This window comes from Chenopodium album, chromosome 22, assembly GCF_948465745.1.
Source record: "Chenopodium album chromosome 22, dcCheAlbu1.1, whole genome shotgun sequence".
In the NCBI taxonomy this organism is placed as follows: Eukaryota; Viridiplantae; Streptophyta; class Magnoliopsida; order Caryophyllales; family Amaranthaceae; genus Chenopodium; species Chenopodium album.
This window is the reverse complement of record NC_137855.1, coordinates 29,780,178-29,804,450: the sequence shown is the minus strand read 5'-3', so window position 1 is coordinate 29,804,450 and position 24,273 is coordinate 29,780,178. Positions and strand designations below refer to the sequence as shown.

Sequence of the window (24,273 nt, the reverse complement as noted above, 5' to 3'; positions counted from 1 at the left end):
CATGCAACTATATCGTGGTATAGTCGCATGTTATACGCGACTACACCATGAGTCTACCGTGGTCTAGTAGCATATAACATGCGACCGGGTACAACGGAAATTGAAAAAAAAAGTCCGACATATACCTGACTTGACAGCATCGACGGTTCTTCGTCCCCACCAAGTGCTTCTGATATGAACACCGACCGCCGTCGACTCATTTTATTGGACAAAAAGTACAATGTTGGTGGTCTATCGTTGTGGAATCGGTCAAGTTTGTTGTTAAGGTGGAGTCATGGTGGTATACGGGTGGTGTAGCTAATGGTCAAGGTAGAGCTAAGGTGGAGCTAAGGGTTGAGTATGGTCATGGTGGTATACGGGTGGTGTAGCTAATGGTCAAGGTAGAGCTAAGGTGGAGCTAAGGGTTGAGTATGGTCAAGGTGGGACAAAGTTAGTAGTTAGTAATGGTTGGATTGTTATGTAATTTTTAAAATTATAATGGGCATGAAAGTCTTTTAATACTATAACTTGAGTAATTTCATTGTGACAAATAACAATTCACTTTTTTAACGGCCAAAAAGGTTAATGATGAACTTATCAAAGTAATGTAGAAAATATGCTGAACTAAACGGTACAAACCTCTTCCAGTCGTCCTTAAAAAAAAAAAAAAAAAAAAAGGAAGTACAAAATTGTTACTACTGGTATTAAAAATTCAACTGTCAGAGCAAGTGGGACCCCATGAAAGTACTCAAACAGCTAATCACTACTCTCCACGTGGTCGGTGAGATTGAATTTAGGTACCAATCTTAAAGACAAAAAAATACACTAATTGAAAAAAAACCCAAGTTTTTGTAAAAAAATAAAATAAAATTGAAAATCTCTTACAGCAGCAAACTCATTCATACACTGTTCAGTTGGATGAGAGAGAAAGAGAAAGAGAAAGAGTGAGTGAGTGAGTGAGTGAGTGAATGAGTGAGAGAGACACAAGGTTTTCTTGTTACCGTCAGCAGAATCAAAGTATCTCTTCATTTCAAGGAGAAGTCACAAAATCTTCAATCATCACTTTCACATTTGTTTTAAGCATCTCATTGCATTATTAAGGTACTTCCCTTTTTATTTATTTCATTTTATTTTAAATATTTTTTTGAACTTTAAAAGTTTTTTTTGAAGACTTATATTCAGATGTCTAAATCTAGAAAATGTATTATTGGAATTTTATTGGTGTTTTTTTTGTGGAAAAATGAGTTAATTTTTGGTGGGTTTGTTGGGGTATTGAATTAATTTTTAGTAGTGTTAGGTTGCTAAATAAATTGGGGTTTGTTGTTTTCAAAGGTATGATCTATGAATTTGTGTACATAACTTGAAATGCTGATGTTTTGACTAATGGGTTTGCTTTTAAGTTCATTATAAATCTTGGGTTTATTTCCTTTTTCTTAAATTTTTTGTTCAATATTTGAGTAATGGATAAATGGTGTATCTCATAGTTTTGTGCATTCGAAAATTTGAGATTGAAGCTATAAAGTTCTTTCATTGGCGGGGATACTTTCTCTTTCGTGTAGGCGGTATGTTCTGTTGCATAGGGTAGTGCTGAATGTGAGTTGACCTCCCTGGACTATTTGCTAGGCAGGAGCTGACTTATTGCTTAATGCGTGCTTAATAGTATGTCCATGGAGGCTATTTTGATCCAGATTTTGTGTTGTTTTTTCATAAAACTGTGACTTGGAGCCATCAGTAGAGTAAGATCGTATATTCGTGCTGCTTCTGTGGGGTTTGTCGATTGGTCATATCGTTCCTGCCTAAAAGTAGAAGACTAATTTGGGGGCAGCTTTAGGCTTTGCACATTAAGGAACTTAAGGGGTGAAGGTTTTACAATTGTCTTGGTAAATGGTTTCTATATAAGTCCCTTCGGGTGAAGGGGATGTAAATTTGTTGGACTTGCAAAGCTCGAAGAGAGCAGCATTAGTTAGGCAGTTGGAAGTATAGTTGGATATGAGTATGCTGATAGGGACATGCTTGAGCCAAGGCAAGCTGATATACCTGCCCTGTTTCTGGTCCTGGTTGTGCTGCCAGTGGTTTTGTACATCTTACTTGGGAAATGGAGTGAGGCTTCAAATGAGAAAGAGAGGGTAAACTTAATTGTTGAAGAGGCAAACGTTGAGTCTTTTAGGTCGGAATCAATGGCAACTGCTAGTGTCATTCCTCCTGTTGCATCTCCTCCAACTACTGCTTTTTGGGAGTGTGCTAGATGCCATTGTGCCATTTGCTAGGAATTAGCTCAGGTCAGAAAGATTAGGGAGAGTTTAAGAACATGATTAAGCAGAATATAAGCTAAGTAACGGATATTTGTATTGAAGATCAATGTAATCTAACAATACAATTACTCTTCATTCGAGAGGAAGAGTAGCTCTCCAAAACTAAGCCAAGCTTAACAATATTTTCCGCATGATTATTAACCCTCCTAATGAGTCCTATTTATAGAAAACTCTCATAACAAACTCTAACTCCTCAAGACACTACTAATAGGCTATGACTAATGTGCCCCTCCCTCCAATACTGATTCCTTGCACATAGCCCGACTACAACACGCTGCTCTAGATGCAAGTCTGTCAGATACTGGTATGTACATATTGCCAGTTGCAAGATAATTCCATTTTTGCTATTCCTAACTAGCTGTTGGAAGACATAATGTGTTTATATTTTCTTGAATAGAGTTTTGTTGTATTGAAGGGATTGTATTTCAATAAGCTGCTGGTATATTTCTCGTCAATAAAGGCCTATTTTGGTTGTTTGGGTGTTCATGATATGAGCAATAAGCATATGAGAACTAGTCTCGCTAATAGCAGATCACAATATAAAAGGAAGCCACATAGGGAATAGATTTGACTAAGGGAGAAGAAAACAAAACACAGAATAAAAGTTACGAGGAGACATGCTCTCCTAGCAACTAAACTCAAACTTAAATGATGAGGGTATCTATAGATAAGCTAGGTATGTATGAAATTCTTGCCTCTACATCGTGATTTTAGCTATAGATTAGTTGCACTTATTTGTAGTATTAAAATATAATAAAATCAGATGAACTTTTCTTGAATTTCCTTATTTGTGCTATAGATTGCTATGCATGTTCGTGTACTGTTGTGTTCTATTGTTGAAAAAAGAGAGAACACTATGCACAGTGATGCTCACCTAAATGGTCTTCTGTGCTTTCAAATGCTTTTTCCTTTTCTCTACTCGTTCAATTTTAGCATGTGGCTACTCTATACAAGCTCAGTCCATGGGTAATTTTACCTTATGTATTGAGTTTAGGGTGATTGTTACCATCAAAGTCAATCCTTGCACTTCATCCAGTTTCAATCAAAATTCAATACGTAAAGTTTTTTCAGAGAAGTATTTGGAGTTCTGTACATGCATTGCAAGCCATGAAATGAGCCTACAGAAAATTGAGGGCAGCAAAATATCACTAGTTAACAACCTTTAGAGCTATTTGGAAGTATTTTTCACTGCTTTTAACCACACCTTGAGAGAGATGCTCCTACGTTACTAAGGAATCATGTTCATGAAAATGCTTCCTTTGGTGGTGTGAAAGTTTCCTTCTTTTGGCTTTGTACCTGGACTTTTGAAATCATCCTTTTGAATGGTATCGCAATAATGAAAAGGTTTTTAGAGCCATTAATATTTGATCGCTTGCCTTGAGGAATCGTGTTAATGTATTTGTACATAAAAAGATTTGTATCTACTGTTGTAACAATGTGCATTTTTTTATATTTATACCTTTCAAGTAGTTTCTCATGATTGAGAACTAATAACTCCATAACAGTTATATAAGCTAATGGTTTCCATGTGAGAATTTTTTTTCTGAATTGTAACAACTTGATGGAGTGGTAGGGTCTCAGGTCTCTAGGCGTTATATAAACTACCTGAAATCTAATTTGCATTCATTTCTAATTTTCTAAGTGGTAGAGAGTGTTGTCAATCTAGCTGTAGGCGTACAAACATGTGCGCATGAATCTGCACTAAAAAGGTTTAAGTGCATATCCAGTTTTTTTTGGAAAAACAAATTTCAAAAATGTCTAAAACTCTAAGCATTAATATCTATATACTTGACATACTACAGTGAGATTTAATGAAATGAAGTCTGTGTTTCTGAGATCCACAAAGGATTGTAGTCATATCCTTAAAAAAACAGTTCTTTTTATTTTCCCGGACTTTTGATGTGCTCTTGAGACATATAGTAATGATAAGTATGTTATTTAGCCTTTTTGACTCAGGAACAAAGGACTTCTGCTTCTTAGTGACAATTTCTTCACTTGGCCATTCCTGAGACCTTGAATTTACATTGTTAATCTGAGTGCAGTTCTGGAAGGTGTCAAATAATTCATTGGAGGCAAGGTCATAAAGAGCAATGCCAGCCACCAGATGATGTCTACGCTTCTTTTAAGCCTTCTTCAATAGAAGAAGACATTGGGAGGGATTCTTGTTACAAAGGTGCATATCATCAGCTCAATGGCTGTCAATCACAGCTCACTGATACCAATTCTTCTAGTGCTTCCCCTGCTGATACTTCAGCCTCTGTGGATGCTTGTCAGATATCAAGACAAGAGAGGACATCCTTAGAAAAGCGAGGTTCACGCAGATCCTCTAAGAAAATGCCGGATAGCAAAGGTAGAGCAGCATCCATCTCCAATGATACGTACTTAAGGAATGATTTAGATCCTTCAAAGGAGGCTTCAACTAGACATAAGGTTGGGTCTTGACATGTTTTTATTCAATTCTCCATGTTTCTTTCTTTAATCACCTAGTTGCAACTTATTTCTGGAAAATCAAACATGTAAACCGCATTTGGTGCAGTTAAAAGCTAGGGAGCCTACGAACTTCGAGGATGGTCTCAAAAGTCAGACACGGAACTTGTCATCTTCTACCGAAAGAGGCATTAATGTGAATAAAGTAACTTCAGGGTACAGTTTACCAATAAGAGAAGCAATGAACTGTACTGAAGAAATTTCAAAGAGGAACACTTTCTCTCAAACGTTCTCAAACAGCGAGAACATCGAGTCAAAAAGTGCAGCAGATTCTAAATATGTCAAATTTGATTCTGGAAAGTCAATGCCTAAAGTAGCAAGAGAACAAGCACACTTGGAAAAAGTGAGGAAGGGACATGGATCTAGTGAATCAGGTATTAACAAACTAGATTTAGTGTCCTCTGATACATAATTATTGTAGTTTATAGATGTTGAATGAAAATTGCTTCATTATTATTTTTTATATTTTATATGTTTCCATATACTAAGACAGTAGTTTAGATCTTTTTATGTTTGCTTCATGCCACTTGTGCATTTGTTTCTGGAGCAATTTCAGACAAGGTTATTTAATAATTTTATATTTTAAACCACCAAAAGTATACTCTCTCTGTTAGCATACTTTTGTGTCTTTAATGTGGGCTTACAGAAAGGTGGATTAGGTAAGAGATATATTGTAAAAGGTGGATGGGTGTAAGAAATACATCGCTAAAGTAAGCTATAGTGAGTGGAAGGTGGAAATATAGTGAGATAAAGGGATAAGATAGTAAATTGTGTTAGCTAAATGTCATAACAAAAAAGAGGGGTCACAAAAACGCCTATTTGATACATCCTCTATCCCCTAAATATTGCAACATTTGCGTTTTTTTTTTATATTATTCACACACTTCTCTTCAACTATATTCTGATTTATATGTAAGGGAAAATATATTCGTTATATCTAACAAAACCACTTATTTGATACTTCCTCCTTTCCCTAAATATTGTACATTTGCATTTTTATACAGTTCACGCACTCCTCTACAACCACATATTATGATTTATTTGTAAGGGAAAATATAGTCATGAGGTCTTGTTAGATTCATCTTGATATATACTATCATAGGCTCATAGTATCAACTTTGTATACTTTTAAATCTTATATAATCAAAGATATTTAAGGTTGAATATGTGCTTTGGAATGCAAAAATCCCTCTAGGATGCAAATTATAGGGAACAAAGGAAGTATTTTGATTAAATAAAAACGTCTTCTCAAGTATCAACTCTTTTACAATAGTGTAGACATCTTATTCACTATGATGGACCAATTAGTTTTAAAAACCATGCATATGGCATTTGTTTTGTTTATTAAGTTAGGGATGATGACCTTGGCTTAATTTTTAAGAATTGATCCATAGTTTTCCTGTATTTGGAGATTTTTTTTTGAATTTCTTAAATGGAACCTCTTGTGCCAAAATAACATTGGTGTAAACATTAAGCTTAGAGTGTTTTCAGACAATTAAATCCTCTTTTCTTAGTTATTTTCCTTTATCCTCTGCTCCTCAATCTCTCCTCCCAAAGCCCCTCCTTAATTCAAACATATCTCCTTTTATTTATATTTAATTTTATTAGTTTCCTATCCCCTTTTATTTGCCTCTTCTATCAAAATGACATAATTCATCTCAATAACAACATATATGTAAAGAGGAGTATGAGGCTAAACGTATAAAATATGGCAGCCGTACTACCTTTACCTTTCTTTCTCTTCAATTTAGGTACCACCCCCAGAGTTTAACCCTCTTAGGAGTTTAGGATTTTCTCCCAACTGCGCATTCTCATTCTTTTTCAGGATGATCTAGTTGTGGCCAATTCCACTATAGATGGAAACCTGGTTGTTATTCTCTTAGGCCTTATCTTGTTTACCTTTAACTTCATAAGGAAAAATAATTTTTGATAAGGATTAATAAAAACAGACAAGATTAGTTGGAAAAATAAGTTCAAATTAGTTTTGATAAGAGTTATTAAGGGCTACCAAGTTCTATTTACAACTAAAATAAGTCTAATAAGTTAAGATAAATTCCATATTCATATAAGTGAAAATTAGGTGAATAGTATGCACTCTTGATTTAGTGGGGCTTTTCTCTATTTTTCTCACTTACATTGGTGATTTATTTATTTATTTATTTATTTTATTTTTTATTTTATTTTTTATTTATTTATTTATTTTTTTTTTTGGGTGGACAATGATTATTATTTTTTTTGTAAAATTAAGTCATTTTCATTTAGTTTTGGTTTACGTTTGGACATAATTAGCTTTTTTAGCAATTTGCCTCAAAGAATGGAGCCAATGATCCTTTACACTACAAAGATTGCTGCCAAAGAATTGGTAGTGGCCAAAATTAGAGGTTCACACTGTAGTAGTGTGGTATATGATGGAGGTAGATGCTAGGGTGCAAGTAGAATGGTGGTGGAAGTAGTAGACTGGTGAGGCTTTCTTGATCTGTAATATGGTTTTATATATTTTAATTTTTTCTGAGGCAAGAGGTTGGGAATAAATGAAGAGCCCTTTGTAGTGATTGTTAATCCTATGTTGCAAAATGTTAATAATCAAAATTCTATAAACCAATGTACCAAACACATAAGAAAAGGAATCTAGTGCCATGCTGTGCTTGCTTTTGTTTAATTGAGTAGTGAAAAGACATAGGAGAGGAGGATGGAGAAGCGAGAGAAAGGGGATGGAATACTTATCATAAGAAAGCTTAATTTTAACTTGATTAGTTAATAATTAACTCTTTCTATAGGTTTCTTTTGAACAATATTATTATTATAAGGTCATTGAAGTTTCAAATAAGTACACATTATGTGAAAGCAAGATTCTCCTCAATATTTTAAGGCCCTTTATAATTTCTATTGAGCAATTACTCCTCCATCCTACTAAGTTTTTATGACTTTCCTTTTTGTGATGTTCTAATATTATGTGCTCTGACTAAAAGTAGTTTAAAAGTGGCTACTATTATTTTACTCTTGCATTTACCTTAGAAAATATGATGTTGGCTCATGTCATGTGATGTGACAAAGTTTTACACTGGCTGATGTATTTAATGTAGGAAACCCACTGCCGGATTAGTTTTTATAACTTAAATGTATTTAATGTAGGCTTGGGACTGGCAGTAGGAAACCCACTGCCGGATTAGTTTTTATAACTTTCCTTTTGGTTCATGTGGCTAACCCCACTTATTGGGATTAAGGCTTTGATTTATTGATAGATTTACCTTAGAAAGTGATTGATCTGACATGATTTAAATAGGATAGAATTTCATATAATGATGGGAATATGGCATGACACATATAAAACGATGAGCAAAACTAATCTTTTATTGAAAATGCAGAAGTTCAAGTGGAATTTTTTTTAGGACAAAGGTAGCATGTTATTTTGCTCTTCTTGTTGCAACAAAAGAATCTTGCAGATTTTAAAATGAGACATGAGGACTGTAGTGAGGAGTGAGGACCACATTGTTTATATAGAGAAAGGTAAATTTGTGAAAACATAAGGTATCTTTATCAGTCCTATTTTAGCGATAGCTGTTGAGGATATACACAATATAACATATCATTGAACATCTCTTTGTAACTTCTTATTTCTATTTTAAGATTAACTGGTTACTATTATAGTTTTTCTCTTATCCTACATACTTGTAATTGATTACCTAGGTTTGAAAGTACCGAAATATGTCCTAAAAAATGCCACTATATATATTGTGCCTAATGTGTATAATGATCTATATATTGGTGAAGTCAGTGTTTCTTCTTTACTGTACTCTGCTGATGTATTTAATGTTTTTTTGTCTGTTTGTTATTTTAATCTTGTCGAAAGCTCCTAAAATGGGCAATTTCACCTCCTCAGATGAAATCAATTGTATCACAAGCATCGGGTCAATAAAATCCGTTGGCCTCAAAAAGTTATCAAAGATGTCCAGAAAAGCTACCTCTGAAATGGAAGTTGGTAGTTGTAAGAGAGTGAAGGTCAGTTGAATTCAAAGTCACTGTGATAACTGTACAAAATGTCTCAGAACAACTTATTGCTATTGTCTCACAGTGTAGTTTTATCAAGCAGATTGTTGTTGATTACTCCGCTTATATATATGTCAGGTGCTGTTCCCTTTCGAAAAGTTCTCAAAGTTCTTTGAAGTTGAGGTGTTTGACTTGATGCCTAGAGGTCTTCTAAATTGCGGAAACAGGTATTTCTTATTAGAATAAAATCTATTTCTTTAATCATTTGGACTTCACACAATATTTTAATGGTGATAATAAGTGTAGTAAACTGTTATAACTATGCTAGCAAAGTAACAAGTAGTGTTGGGCAATTTTTGCAAAGTATTACTTTCTCTGTTTCAAAATTTTTACCCCATATGGTTTAGGCTCTCAGATTAAGGAGTGGGTATAAGGATATGAAGTGAGTAATTAAAATATCCCAAAATGGCAGGATAGAATTCTGAAACAAATGGAGTATATCAGATTTCTGTTTTTCAAATCATCTGTATAAGATGGTAGGCTTTTGAACTTTGATTCTTAAAATTAAACTGTATTTTTGCTTTCACAATTTTGTCGGGGCAATATCATCTTTTGTAAGGAACACTAACAAGTTTTGCATAGACCTTTTTCCCTACAATTCCCTCCCTCAGTCCTTGTCCACTGCAAAAGACCTGTACTCAGAGTTGCTTTTACACAGATTACTGATACAAATGATAAGAGAGACTGGAAATGTTATACTTCCTCCGTTCTTTTATTATTGCACCACTTGCTTTTTTAGGAAGTTTTACAAATATTGCACCATTTCCTCTTTAGGGAAAAAATTATTTGTGTTCACACTATAAATACCTAACATACCCTTGCTTTTTCACACTTACTTTTTAGTTTATCAATCTGTCACATGGGCAATTTTGTATTTTTACCTTTCTCTCTCTTACTTTTTCCCACTATCAAAATATTTGTACCCAACTCCTATGGTGCAATAATAAAAAAAACGGAGCAAGTACAAATTATAAACTGGATCACTACTGTCTCATGTTTCAGAGATAACTGCATGTATTTGTAACCTGTTGAGTTCTTCAAAGTTCTTTTTTGATAATATAAATCACATTTAGTGTTTTTAAAGTTATTGACCTAAATTCTTGTTTATTTTTAACATGCAGTTGCTATGCAAATGCTGTACTGCAGTGTTTAACCTGCACAAAACCTCTTGTTGTCTACCTTCTAAGCCGAGCACATTCAAGAACCTGTAAAAAAAGTCTATTTCTTCTTTAAAAGTGGATTTAACGATGAGAGCTAATTTTTTGGTCTCTAATTATCCAATCTGTTATATCATAATAGGCTCCCTCAATAATTGGTGCTTGATGTGTGAGCTTGAGCAACATGTGCATATGCTAAGAGACGCTGCAGGGCCTTTGTCTCCTAGCAATATTTTGTCGCACATACGGAGTATAAATTGCCAGATGGGTGATGGAAGTCAGGAAGATGCACATGAATTTTTAAGGTTTATTTAATCTGAAATAGTGAAATTGCATTTTCTTTGTCTCGCTAATTATCCTACTTCGTGAAGCAATTTTGTCATTTTGTTTGATGTAACCCTGTAAGAAAAAGAAGGAAGTTACTCCTACATTTAAAGTTTCTGATTTGTGTCCATGCCCTTTTCTTAGGCTTCTAGTTGCATCAATGCAATCAATATGTCTAGAGGAAGCTGGTGGTGAGAATCAGGTTCACCCTATTTTGCAGGAAACAACATTTGTTCAACAGACATTTGGTGGTCGCCTTAAATCAATGGTATAGAATATCTGTGAATTTTGTGGGAATTTTGTAGCAATGTTGGAGAGCATCGATGCTCCCAAACTTCCAGCAATCTGAGAATTTGAAGTTCTGGTTATTGTGTTTGATTTTATGTGATAGCAATACATGTTTTCCATTTTTAACGAACAGGTAGTATGTTTGAGATGTCGCCATGAATCAGAACGATATGAGAACATAATGGATCTGACATTAGAAATATTTGGATGGGTAGAATCACTGGAAGATGCACTGACTCAGTTCACTAACCCTGAAGATTTAGATGGAGAGAACATGTACAGATGTGCAAGGTTTGGCAAATTTTCTTTCAGTAATAGTTAGGATGCTTTAAATCATTTCAGTGGTTTGGATTTAATCAAGTAACACCCATACATTTGCATGAAAAGGTGTGCTTCTTATGTGCGGGCTAGAAAGCAGTTGAGCATTGATGAGGCTCCCAACATTCTTACGATTGTCTTAAAGAGATTTCAGGTGTTGCTCCGCCCTGCATTATTCTTTGTCTATGCTTGTCATATTTTTGATTTGTCCCTTTCGATGTTTCATGTAATAATTTATCATTAATATTTTCATTGAACCTTGAACACACCCAATATGATCCTGCCTAAATGTACTGATTTATTAAAGAAAACTTGTCTCGTCTCATAGCATAGCTCTAATCACATAAAAGACTCAGAGAAGAGTACTACATAGATTGAATAGTTGATTTCACCTAATAGGCTAATAATATCAGCACCTAGGCAATGCTTAATTTTTGGTCGTCTTTTGAGCACCCTATGTTTTATTACTGCTTTGCAATAAGTATTATAGTCAGCATGAAAAGAGGTTGTGCTATGTTATTGTAAGAAGTAATGTGTGTGCTGAACTTCTTAAAAAAAGAGTACTTTACACCTGACCAAAAGGCTTTAAAGATGTTTGCATTATTGATACATACATGCTGGCTATCAGCATCATCACTTATGAAGAAGATTATATAAGGGATAGCAGTTCAGACTAGGCATCTCAAGCTTCTACCTGTGTAATTTTTACCATGCGTGATTTATTTGTCCTTTTTTATGTGGTTTTCACCTAGGTTATTGTTAAATTATTAGACTGTAATGACTTGCTATGCTCTGGGAATTACATAAAAGAAAAATTATGGCTTTTCTTGTGCAGGAAGGAAATTATGGCAAGATAAACAAATGCATTACTTTTCCAGAGATGCTGGACATGGTCCCATTTATGACAGGCTCAAATGACTGCCCTCCGCTTTACATGCTTTATGGCGTGGTTGTGCATGTGGATACGTTAAATGCATCATTTTCTGGACACTATGTATCTTATGTGAAGGATCTGCAGCAAAATTGGTACAGGATAGATGATACAGTGGTAATCCCTTAATGCCAATTCCCTTTTTTGTTTTTCTCTTTTAAATGCCTTTTATTGCTTGTTAATATTCATTCCATGAACAATTGCATGACACTACAATGACAGCCTCTTTGCCAGGGCATCTTTAGATGCAAGTTTATGTCTATTTGGAATCATTAAGGTCAATCCACAGCTCATCGTTGCACTTTTCCTTCTAAGGATTCAAAACAGAGCTAGCAATTAATTTCTCATGAGTAAACACGTTCATTTATCACATTATTTCATACGTGATATTTGGCACTTTGGTCTAAAATGTAGTTTCCATTCCATAGACCACTTTATATCCCTTAACCTTTTTTCCTACCATCCATCCCCAAAATTAGAGAAGAGGAAAGCAGATATTCTAATGTCTTCGATGTACTTAACAAAATGAGACATGCTAGAATAGCAAAGCAGTTTGTTGTTAGGCAAAAAAATGACGTGGCTTACTAAAATAACAAGTTATTAATTTCAAGAGGCCATTGTCAACATTTCTATGTTGTGAATGACTACTACCTTAGTTGTGGATTTAGTGTACCAAGGTGTACGTAGTTTTATCTTTAAACCAGTGAAAGCAATTGTAAACTGATGCTACCAAATTAGATCCTTTTATTATACTATTTTTGTTCTAGTACTCATGGTGATTGTCATCAGGTTCATCCAGTGCCCATGAGCCAGGTGATGTCAGAAGGAGCATATATCTTGTTCTACATGAGGTAACTCGAATTTATTAGCATTTCCTGTTTTTTTTTTTTTTTTGGTTGATTTGTATACAGGGTCTTTTGCAATTTGAATGAACACTTTGATGAAATCTAATAAGTGGTAGAACTACTAGAGAATGGTTTTTTCTTTACCTGATCATGAAAGTCCTTGTTCTTGTGCATTAGGCAACACTTTGTAACTTCAAACTTGCCCCCCTCCCATGGTCAAAAAGAGGGAAGGAATTTGTGCTGTCATTTGTCGAAACACATTTAGGCTTCTTTATAAATGAAAGTTACTCGCTTCACCTCTTTTAGTAATTGCTTTCGAGATGTATCAAAAGTCAACTTCTCTCTTGGTGTTTACTGTTCAATTAAGGCTAATGAGAGGAAACGTTTGAGCATATTTAGATGGCTAGTTCTAAAACCACTAGTTTTCAGACATGGCTTGTTGACACTGCAATATTAAGGTGAATTGAAGCTACTATTGTTTGCAATCTCATTGTAGTATCATTGACAATGTTGCATATGCTTCTGTGGAAAGGTCCAGCAACAACTTAGCATCACTGTTAAAGTCTGTCATCTTTGAGATTTTGAACCGTATGTTGTTTCGATAGGTCTTTTCCTCGACCACCAAGAGCCTATATAAAGAATGCTAGAAAGCAGCAAGTTGTCAAGTCTTCAAAGTCCTGTATCACCAAAACTCATAATTCTTCCAAAGTAGGACTAGATGTTCCCCGGTCCAACAATAGATATAATCAAGCTGTCGAAATGCATGCGGATCATCCCGAATTATTTTCTGATGCTACAACCAGTGATTGGTCCCTTTTCACTAGTTCAGATGAAGCATCTTTCACCAGTGAAAGTACACGAGATTCATTCAGCACCGCTGATTATTCTGATAATGGCAATGTTGATTCATTTTCCTCAATGTTCGGCATCCACTCTTCTCGTGTGCGTCCCACTCAAAGAATGGTTTCTTGTAGCATGTTTTCAGGGAGCAAGCCAGTGACAAGATATGTTTCCGAGCAGACTGGGTATATTTTGGATTCAGACCATGCAATGTATCCTCTTGAAAATATGCAGGGAGGAAACATGAGACAGGTTAGCGGTCCTTTTAGTGAAGCTTTTCTGTCTGACAATGAGTACCAAAATTTTGTAAATTATGAGAGTACGGCCAGTGATAGTTTAATTCAGACTTTTACGAATGTTCAACTCTGACAACGTGATTTTTAATGTAGCAGTTGATAGGGTTTAGCCTCGTAGGAACTATGCTCCGATTTTTGTCCATTTTCAATTTACTTGTTGAATGGGGGCAACTGTTAATATTGTAGTATCGAAGATACTTGGGCTCATTATCGCGATTAATGACAAAAAAATGTCAATTTTTAGCTAATCGCATGCATTGGCATATTCTACAGGTTGATGGTGCTTGATTGCTTGTTCTGTTACTGCTATGTATTGGTTTTATTTACTCTCCAATTTCCATTACCATATTACTTGATATATGAATTCATAACTGCCCAAAATTTATATTCATGACAAGATCGAAAACATGTTTACTGTTACAAAAGCGGCTTATATAAGATCATAAAGGCATAAAAAGGTAATTCTCATATAGTATTTGATTGTTACAAATGCTCAATTTTATTCAAGTACAATGATTATTCTCATTCACTCAGCAGCAACATCGTCCATCTCAAAACTCAACCATATCTCATTCACCCTATTGAAGATTTCGAATGGAGAATTATACTGAGCAACGGTATAACTCGACTTAGGATTATCTGTTTGAGTTTTCTCGATGGCAGCTGCCCATTTTGACCCTGCAAGACTGCTCTGCAATGCTGCGGCTTCCTCACCAACTTCATAGTCAGAGACAAACCCCCCAAACTGTCGGACTGCCACATAAGTCGAGTCCCATCTCTGGATGTGTAGCCCTTCAGCAGGTGGCGGGTCTGCCTGGTTCACCTTCGGAACGTAGAAACTCACCACAAATGAAGATTCACATAAGGGACCATCACTTGGGGAGACTTGGGTGATAACTGGAGCTGTCATCTCTATTGTTACCTTGTATTCGTTTTTCCCTTGAATATAATTGAACAGCCTACCCAAAACAAAACCATAATTGATAAACATAAAACTAAATTTACACTATTCATTCATAATGGTCTTTTATTATTTATACATAGGAAAAAGTATATCATGTTGAATATTTTAAATTCGTCTCAATATATAATTTCTTAACATCGACTTTTTATAATTTTTATAAAAAAAATCTTAATCAGTCAAGCAAGTTAAATAAGGTTTAAACAGGCCCTTACATTGGCCATAGCCGTTGGATAATTGGATTGATTGGTCTTAAGCCTTTCACTTTATTGTTCAAGCTAGATGGGTTAAGTTTTGATGGAGTATGAGCAATTAAGGGTATTAAATGTGCATCGACAAACATGAAATTTCCAACGTTGCAACTAGACTATGTTTTGATCAGGACACGGGTTTTCAATTCTGATGTGTTAGACTAAGCCAAAAACTCACCACTATTATGTTATCTACGTTAATACAACTTGACAAGTAGTGACTAGCAAATATGCATGTAAAAAAAGCTCCAAAACAAGAAAAGAACATATCGACCTTTTTTGGGTAGCAAGTTTTCTTATTTCTTATTCTACAAAGGTTAGGTCACGGTCTTGTGAGAAGACGTTCTTAATCTTAACCTGTATCTTATCTTCAATTACAAAATATAATAAAAAAATGAAAAATAGGGAGTACTGTAAAACTTACTGGAAGAAGGCAGTACGAGTGGCCTGAACAAGAGAGATGTCAACAATTTTGTTGGTGGACACCCAAACAGATGAATTATAGCGACGAATTTCATAGCCATTTCCTTGTTCTATCGTATCGAAACTCGGGCATTCGATTCGATTACAGGTTGGTGGAAATGATGCAGGCTTTCCATTACCAGTAAACAATCCACCCAATTGATTTGGGTTTGAAAACAGGTTGAGTAACAGAGCTAATTCCAGCAGTTTTATTGCAGCCATTTTTTAATGTTCTTGTTTTCAGTTTACTGCAGTTACAAGTCTTACAACCCCAAATGGCATATTACTAAATAAAGGGTGGTGAGCTCTCTTGGTTGATGATAAGGTGTTAAAGTATTTTTGGGGTTTTTTTCTCCTTGGTTGTGGTCAGGAATTTGCCAACAGAAATGACTTTTATGGAAACAAACTAATGTGAATGTTTCCTGAAATATTTGTTTCAAAATATATAAAACTAGTTTAGATTTTGTGCCTATGCACGGTTATTTTAATGTTATTTGTAATCATATGAATATAATATCATATAACTAATATATAAAGCTAAACTTTTAGCCAGGTCACGAGACAACGACATTTAGCGCTTTAGCTTTTCGCTAAGTGTCGTGCCACATAGGCGACATATAAAATTTAGTATGACACCTCTAAAGCTAGATAAGAGAATTTAAGAAAGATTTTTAAGATAAAAAAGTTATTTAGAGTTTTAATTCTGATAAAAAAAAAAAAGTTATTTAGAGTTTTATTTTTGATAGTACTTCTAATTTTCCGTATGAATAAGTAGATTGTAACTTTAAAAATATATCTTATAAATATGTTAAATTAAATTTATATCATAAAATTTAAAAAGTTGTACAAAACAGGGCTTATTTATGATATACTTTAATCAACTAAAACGAAACTTGGCATTTTGGTTTTTCGCCGAGTGTCACGTCATGTAAACAACAAATAAGAATTAATGTGACACACATAAGATAAATAATTATAACTTTTAAATACTTTTAACACAACTTTAACCTGTCTTTATAAGTAGCGAATTAATATAAGGATTTTTAAAACATAAAGATATATATTGCTGAGGGAACCCGGGGTACGTACTAGTATAATATATAAAGCTAAACTTTTAGCAAGCCACGAGGCAGCGATACTTGACATTATAACTTTTCGCCAAGTGTCGCGCCACGTTGGATAGCTTTAGATAGACTTCATAGGATAAAAAAGTTAGTTTGAAAATCTATTTTCAATTAAATTTGGATAGAATTTTAGGATAAATTGTTAGTTTAGAGTTTTAATTTTGATAAAATTCCAATATTTTATATGTACAAATTGAATTATAATTTATTTCAAAAATATTATTAGATTATATATCTCAATAATCATCGTAAAATTTACTTTTTATATCACAATATTTTTGGAGCGAATGAAATAGTTTAAGATGTACAATATCTATTTATAATATATTCTAATCAATTAAAATTGGGTTGGATCACGTCATTTTCAATCGGGTCACTTTAGGTTACGAGTCCAGAAATGTTCAACCTTAGCCCAAAGTTTTGGATTTGGGTCAATCTAACAAGCTTAGAATTTTTTTTATTAATTTATTTTTTTTGCTTATTTTTAGAAATTTAAAATATTTCATGCTTACTTTGCTATTTTTTAATGTATTTAATCGAGCATATTCACCAATAATATTATTAGTCATTACATGCCTACTACATAGTTTAAATTAATTAAATCATAACAAAAGCTCATCAATTCTTAACTAATTTGCAATATATTTTAAAATTTGACATATAAATTAAAAATTTATCTTAAAATTCAATAAAGAACACGGGCAATGCACGGGGCACAAATTAGAATTTTATTTTCAATCAAATTTAAATAGAATTTTAGGATAGAATTGTTAGTTTATGGTTTTATTTTCGATAAAATACCAATATTTTAGATGTACGAATTGAATAATCATTTTATTAAAAAAAATTAGATTATAATTCTCAAAAGATATCATAATTTTTTGGAGGGAAAGAAGTACTTCAAATGCAAAACATTCATTTACAATATATATACTAAACGGTTAAAAATATACTTCACAATTTATTTTATTTTTATTACTAAATAGACCTATCAATCAGGGTCGGGTCATGAGTCATCCGGATCGGGTCACTTCAGGTTACGGGCCAAGAAATGTTCAACCGTGGGTCAACCCAATTTATTATTTTGCTAATTTTTAATTTATTTTTTTTTATGTATTTAATCGAACATTTCACCAATATAATTATTAGTCATTATATGCCTACTAGATAGCAAATCGTCACAAAAGCACATCAATTGCTAACTAATTTTATATCAATGATATATTTTAAAATTTGACATATAGATTAAAAATTTATCTTAAAATTAATAAAAACCCAGGCATCGCACCGGACACAAAACTAGTTAGTTTGAATAAATTTAAACAGCACATACTTCTTGCCGATGCACGAGCATCAACATCTTTTACATTAACAAAAACAAAACAAAACAAAACAAAACAAAACAAAAAATTCATGATAATATACAATGACTAATCCAATAAGACTTACATATTCCCTCTGTGTTTTAATAAGTGTTATACTTACCCAATGCGACCGTATCTAATATGTGTTACACTTACTATTTTTTGGCAAAAATCTACATTTTAATATTACTTCTTTCTCATTTATGGTTTTGTCCAAACCCACTACTACTATTTATATTATATTTTTTCTGTCATATTCATTACTTTTCAATAAACTATTAACTCTACTAATCTTTCTTTTACAATATATTCTCCAACTTACCTACTTACCTTTTGTTTTTATTTAAGTCAATCAAATTGTCTAAAATTATGTGCCGATCAAAGTGTAACACTTATTAAAACACAATAGGAGTTATAAAATCATATTTATATGTTATTATTTTTTTGGAGGGAAGTTTCAACTTATCTACCCCTCATTTTAATGATACTTAGTCTAAGTTTAGTATCATATGATATTGCAAAGTCAAAGTAACACACTTAGGCCCTGTCCATTTCACCTTAAAAAAAACATATCCAGTAACAATAATTTTAGTTTGGGTAAAATAAGTTTAGTTCGGTGAAAATAAGTTTAGTTCAGTAGAATTAATTTTAGTTTAGTAAAATTAATTTCAATTCAGCAAAAATGATTTCATTTCATTCAAAATCATTAGCTTCAAAGAATAAATATAAAAGTAAATCAGTAAAAATAATTTCATTTCAGCAAAAATGATTTCAGTTCAGTAAAATAATTTAAGTTTAGCAACAATAATTTTAGTTCAATAAAATTAATTTCACTTCAGCAAAAATAAGGTGAAATGAACGGGTCATACAAAAAAATAAAAATAAAATGTTTTTCTAAGCTATTCCCTCGTGGTTGTTGATTTTCTAAGGTGTGTACATGCTTTTTCAAAATTACAAGACGTGTCCTCCAACTTAACGTGTTTATTCAATCGTACCCTCTAACGTTAACCTAACATTAGTAGTTGTGTTACATGTTCATTACCCCACTTTGGAAATTTCATGCCCAAGTTAGGTTAGAATTATATAAGAGGATTTATATTAAGCATTTTTTCTACATTTTCTCATCTACTTTTTCTTCATTCTTCTAAAAGCAACCATTGATATGTTAAGTTCTCGGAGATTTTTTTTTTTTTTTTTTGTTTTTCCTCATCAGCTTCTTATTACTTCCAATTTTTTAATGTCGAGTTAACGTCAAAGGGTATGGTTGATTAAAAATATCTTAAATTGGAGGGCACAACTTGTAATCTTGAAAAAGTATGGGCACACCTTACAAACTCAACAACCACAAGAGCATACCTTAGAAAAACCCTAAAAAAGGAATGTTATATTATATTACTCCCTTAGACTCTTCATTATTCTGAGTGCTCCAAAATGTTTGGATTTTGCACTATACATACAACACTTGGATCAATGCTTGTATGTGATATATACATTTATACATAAAATTAAGAGAAGGTATTGGGTCCGCATCAAAGAATTCGTGCGACAAGTATATATGACAGGTAGTATTTGGTGGAAAATATGTATTATTTGATAGAGGATACGTACAACTTATTGGAGGATATGTACTGTGTTATTGATAGAGGATATATCAGTTTGTTGGAGGATATATATATATATATATATATATATATATATATATATATATATATATATATATATATATATATTATTTGTTGGAGGATATGTACAATTTATGAGTATACGTACATTTTGTTAGAGGATATGATGTAATATTTGGTAGAGGATATGTAGTATTTGATAAAGGATATGTACAATTTATGTGGATACATAGAGTTTGTTAGAGAATATGATTTAGTATATGGTGGGGGATTTGTACAATTTGTTAGAGAATATGTAGCATTTGATAGATGATATGTGCTCCCTTCGTTTTCAAATACTTGTTCCATTTCTCCATGCGCGGAGTTTAGGAGAAATTGGAGAAAGTAATAAATTATAGAGATAGTGGGGTTAGTGGAAGGTAAATGGGAGGAAAGATAATCTAAAAGTAATAAAATTAGGTCCCACTAGTTAAGAAAAATGAATTGAATATTATAAAAGATTCCCAAATAAGGAAATGGGGCAAGTAAAGACGGCAACAAAAGAAAAGTGGAGCAAGTATTTAAAAACAGAGGGAGTATAATTTATCTTTAATATATAGAGGATACGTATAGTTTGTTAGAGGATATGATGTAGTATTTGGTGGAGGATATGTGTTATTTGATAGTGGATATTTATAGTTTGTTAGAGGATATGTACAGTTGGCTAATATGTTAATTTTGTTGGCTTCTAAATTACGAAGAGACGACTTCGTAATTGGGAACCTAGAATAAGCTAAAAAGAAGAAAGAAATCTATCCTAACACGTTGCATATAGTCATGTAATCACATAAGCATGCCACAAGTTATAATCCACATATTGCCATTCTAAGGTCGAAAAGGCTTGGGTGTCCAAGGTACCATATCTTAAGAAACGACACACAAATCAATCACTCAACGAGTTGACTCATGACATCGCTCTCCCAACATTTTGTTGGTGATATGAGTGGGATGATTGTTATTGATTTCGGGATAGAAGCCTGGTGTTGGCAACCCCTAGTCAATGAGCCAATCCCCATGGTTTAAGTGTGCTATACTTATGCATGATGCAATGTTGCTTGTTTGACTTTTACTTTTGTGCAAAAGGAAGATATTATGCGTTCAAGTCTCGCTCTCTAACTAGAGATTATCCAAGTTAGCTCTCGTTACAACCCGTAGGTAACCCGATGTTGGATACCTTGGACCATAACTACAAATTAATCATGTAACCTCTAAGTCCCCAGTGGAGTCGTCACTGTAAGAAGGGTGTTCCCGTCGTAGGAGATCCTTCTACTTAGATGCCCATGGCCCTTTAAAGCCTAAGACTTTACACTTGTTAGGGTGTATTAGGATTTGAATTCCTGACTGTTTGGGAGACCTTTGAATTAGAGATGATTCTATCATATACGCTTTTTTGTAAGAAACAAGTAGGAGTCGCCAATGAGTTTTAGGAAAAACCCATAAACCTCGTTCATGCCTTTCTCCCAAGTAGAATTCAAGGGATATTTAGCATGAATCATAAGTTTACCCATGCCCAAATTGGTCTAGAAAACCAGAAATGAGTTCGGGAGCGAGAATACTAAGATAACGTTCCCTTTAGAGGGGAATCGCGATCCTAGCCCTAGTGCGGCCTCTACTAGCTCTTCCTTTGCACAATTTCATTGTCAAACAATATATGCAACGTGATACCTAAAAACTATATTAATTGATTTTATTTACACACATTAATTCACGTAGGAATTACATCGTATAGTCGCTATTCTTATTTAATCAAATTTTCTGAAAAGAATAATAAAATAAACAATATTCGCCTTGACTTAGGTGATCAACCAACAATTGTTTCATTCAATTCTAATCTTGATTAACAAAAGAATACTATGTGAAATGAATTAATTTATTATTTTAAGGTGATCAAACAACACTAATTAATTAATTAAAGTTCTTTTAAACAATAAAAATAATGGTGATTTAACTAAGTGCTCGGGAATTTACCACTTCTCTTTTCTAGATCTCCGTTCAGAACACTTATGGACTCCTTCTTGTTGGGGAACCTCCACCGTAGTAACAAAATATCAAAAAGGGTGAGTGTTTAGGATAAGAGGGTTTAGATGCACAAGTTCACAAGTATTCTGCCAGAGTTTAGGTTAATTTTCTGTGTGTTTAAGCCTTAGATTAGGGTCTTATTTATAGGGAATGATTAGGTTTAGGGTTTAGAGCATTCTGCCGCAGCAAGTGTCGCGCACAATCGAGTAGGTTGCGCGCGGCCGTCGCACGCAAGTGAATAGGTCGCTCGCGGTATACGCGCGTAACTATTTGTCTTGCGCGTATCTCTATGGTAAGATTCGATTTTCCAATATTTTAATATTCTGAATCTTACGCGAGTGCATCTCTGAAAGTTGCGCGTCCTGCCGCGCGCAACTTAGTAGGTTGCGCGCGACTTGGTGAGATGCACGCGATATTTTCCGTGGCAGCTTTTATTTTAAACTAGACGCTCCTAAATCCGTCATTATTGGGTTTTAAGCACGGGCTTAAGCCTAATTATGATCGGGTTTAGTTAATTTGGACCTTGTGTTGGCCTGTTCTTTTATCTGGGCTAGTCTTTTGTGTTTTGTGACTTAACCAGTTATCCATAAGCATTCTTTACTTTGATCCAACACGAAGATGGTTTAATTTATCGTCATTGCACTTCCTGTCGGGACAGGAGGCTAAAAGTAGACGTCTACACCACGTCATTTAATTTTCTGCCGTTACGCTGTAACAATCATCGTGGCATGAGGAACGGAGCCGTGTAACGGCTTCTTTTTTGGCTTTAAATTTGAGCTGCTGCATTACTTTTTCTTTGCCATTTTCATTTCCTCAATCATCTTCTGTTCTTTATTTTCTTTTTGTTTTTTTTATTTTCACCAAATACCACGCCACAGCGTTTCCTCACCGGCGCACGAGCACTCCACCGTTTCGCGGCAGCTGTAATCGCGCCACGACATTTTATAGCGCTGTTTTATTTCAATTTCGCCTCTACTGCTCGTCGCTACTGTCAGGGTGTCGCCGTGACACGGACAGCAATACCGTGTCACGGCCTGTACTACCGTACCGGGATGGTTCAGCTGTTGTGTTCTGTGCTTTTTTGAGCTTTCCGAGCTCAATTCTTCACCAAATTCACTCAAATTTCTTGATATATCTTCCTCATTTTTGAATCTCTACAAGGATCTATGTAAGTTCCTTGTCTTTTGTCTTGAAATGTGCTTCAAATGAGTAGTTTTATGTAAAAACCATTGAAAAATCAATTTGGGGATTTTTTTTTTATTTTGACCCTTTATGTTGAAATTCTTTTCATGAATTAGCTTGTATATGAATGTATGTTTGTTTGTGAGCGATTTGAGGCTAAAATTGCATGATTTGGTGAAGAAATGAGCAAATCACCATTTTTTGGTACTACTTGTGTGAAATGGTGTTCTTGTTGTTTGTGTTATTTCTTTGCACTTAAAATGGTGATATATTGGTTGTAGATCTTGTAAAATGCCATGATATGTCGATCTATTATTTTTGTGCAATTTCAAAACATGCTCTGTTTTGTGTATGTACTATATTGTCATGGAGAATATAGTATCATGCGGCTAGGGGAACTGTAGTATTAATTTGTCATGGAGAAACTAAATACTAGTAATAATTCTATTAGTTTGCTAATTTTTAGTCTTGAGGTAAAAATTTAGCGTATAACAGAAAATGCAACTTGAGGTAGCCGTTACGCTGCTTTTGAATAAATAACTTAGGAAGTGATGCTAAGTATTCAGATTTTTGTTTTTTTTTTGTTTGAACGTAATAGCATGCCTAGACAACGAGATTGAGACATTTCTACTCGTGGCCGGCATTTAGCCTTTCGAGAGGACACTCCCACGGTTCTCGAGGGTATGGATGACGATGTTTTGGAGACTGAGCCTCGCCCTTCAACGAGTAGAGGTAGGTGGACTCCACCTCCGTGGACACCAGACCAATTGGTTTTCTGTCATGAGAACCATATTTCTCACCGTCCACTTAATGGCGTAGTCGATGGGAGATCCTGTCACCAACGCCTTGTGGGATTCTACGGGTTTAGTAAATTTCTATTCAGCGGTTGTGGGATTTCGCAGCTCTCGAGGTTGTGGTTTGACAGTTGTTCGATCGCTGTTGGAGTATTTTTGGGATTACCAATACTTTCCACTTTTCTTGGGGGGAGATGACGGTGACCCCTCTAGATTTCAGCATGATTAGCGGCTTGCACTTCACCACTCGGCCCGTTGAGTAGATGCCTGATCTTACTTGGGATTCGAGTCAGGTGTCAGAGTTGTTGGGTCCTATTGTTCATCATATTAGGACTCAGCCAGTACCCCGGGGTGGATTTCGGAGCAGGCGATCAGAGCTGGCCTTCGTCCTTGCTCGTGCCTTCGACATTGCTAATACGACTCCCGAGAAACGAGTGTAGGTCTTCGTATTGATTCTCATTTCCGGGACTCTTTCTCATGATAGGAGTTCTCGCACGCTCTCTACTACTTTCCATCTTTGGCCAGGATTGGTGAGATTGGGTCCTTTAGTTGGGCCAGTTTGGGGTACGCTGATCTACTTTCGTCGCTGTAGCATGGTAGTCAACAGTTAACCAATCAGTACCCTATTTTT

General features: G+C 34.4%; 2 protein-coding genes across 2 annotated transcripts; one reads left to right on the top strand and one right to left on the bottom strand.

Moving 5' to 3' along the window:
- Window positions 1-1,103: 1,103 nt before the first annotated feature.
- On the top strand, window positions 1,104-14,096 carry LOC145605174 (ubiquitin carboxyl-terminal hydrolase 15-like). The gene is made up of 14 exons (XM_081661209.1): window positions 1,104-2,229; window positions 2,547-2,595; window positions 4,334-4,721; window positions 4,828-5,152; window positions 8,629-8,777; window positions 8,904-8,992; window positions 9,947-10,032; window positions 10,125-10,287; window positions 10,451-10,574; window positions 10,728-10,885; window positions 10,982-11,066; window positions 11,748-11,960; window positions 12,633-12,694; window positions 13,294-14,096. The coding sequence occupies exons 1-14, from the start codon at window positions 1,989-1,991 to the stop codon at window positions 13,895-13,897; spliced, it is 2,736 nt and encodes a 911-aa protein (XP_081517335.1). The 5' UTR covers window positions 1,104-1,988; the 3' UTR covers window positions 13,898-14,096.
- A 138-nt stretch (window positions 14,097-14,234) lies between these two features.
- Window positions 14,235-15,860, bottom strand: LOC145604740 (uncharacterized). The gene is made up of 2 exons (XM_081660670.1): window positions 15,461-15,860; window positions 14,235-14,783 (listed from the first exon to the last, which is right to left on the bottom strand). The coding sequence occupies exons 1-2, from the start codon at window positions 15,718-15,720 to the stop codon at window positions 14,351-14,353; spliced, it is 693 nt and encodes a 230-aa protein (XP_081516796.1). The 5' UTR covers window positions 15,721-15,860; the 3' UTR covers window positions 14,235-14,350.
- Window positions 15,861-24,273: the final 8,413 nt, after the last annotated feature.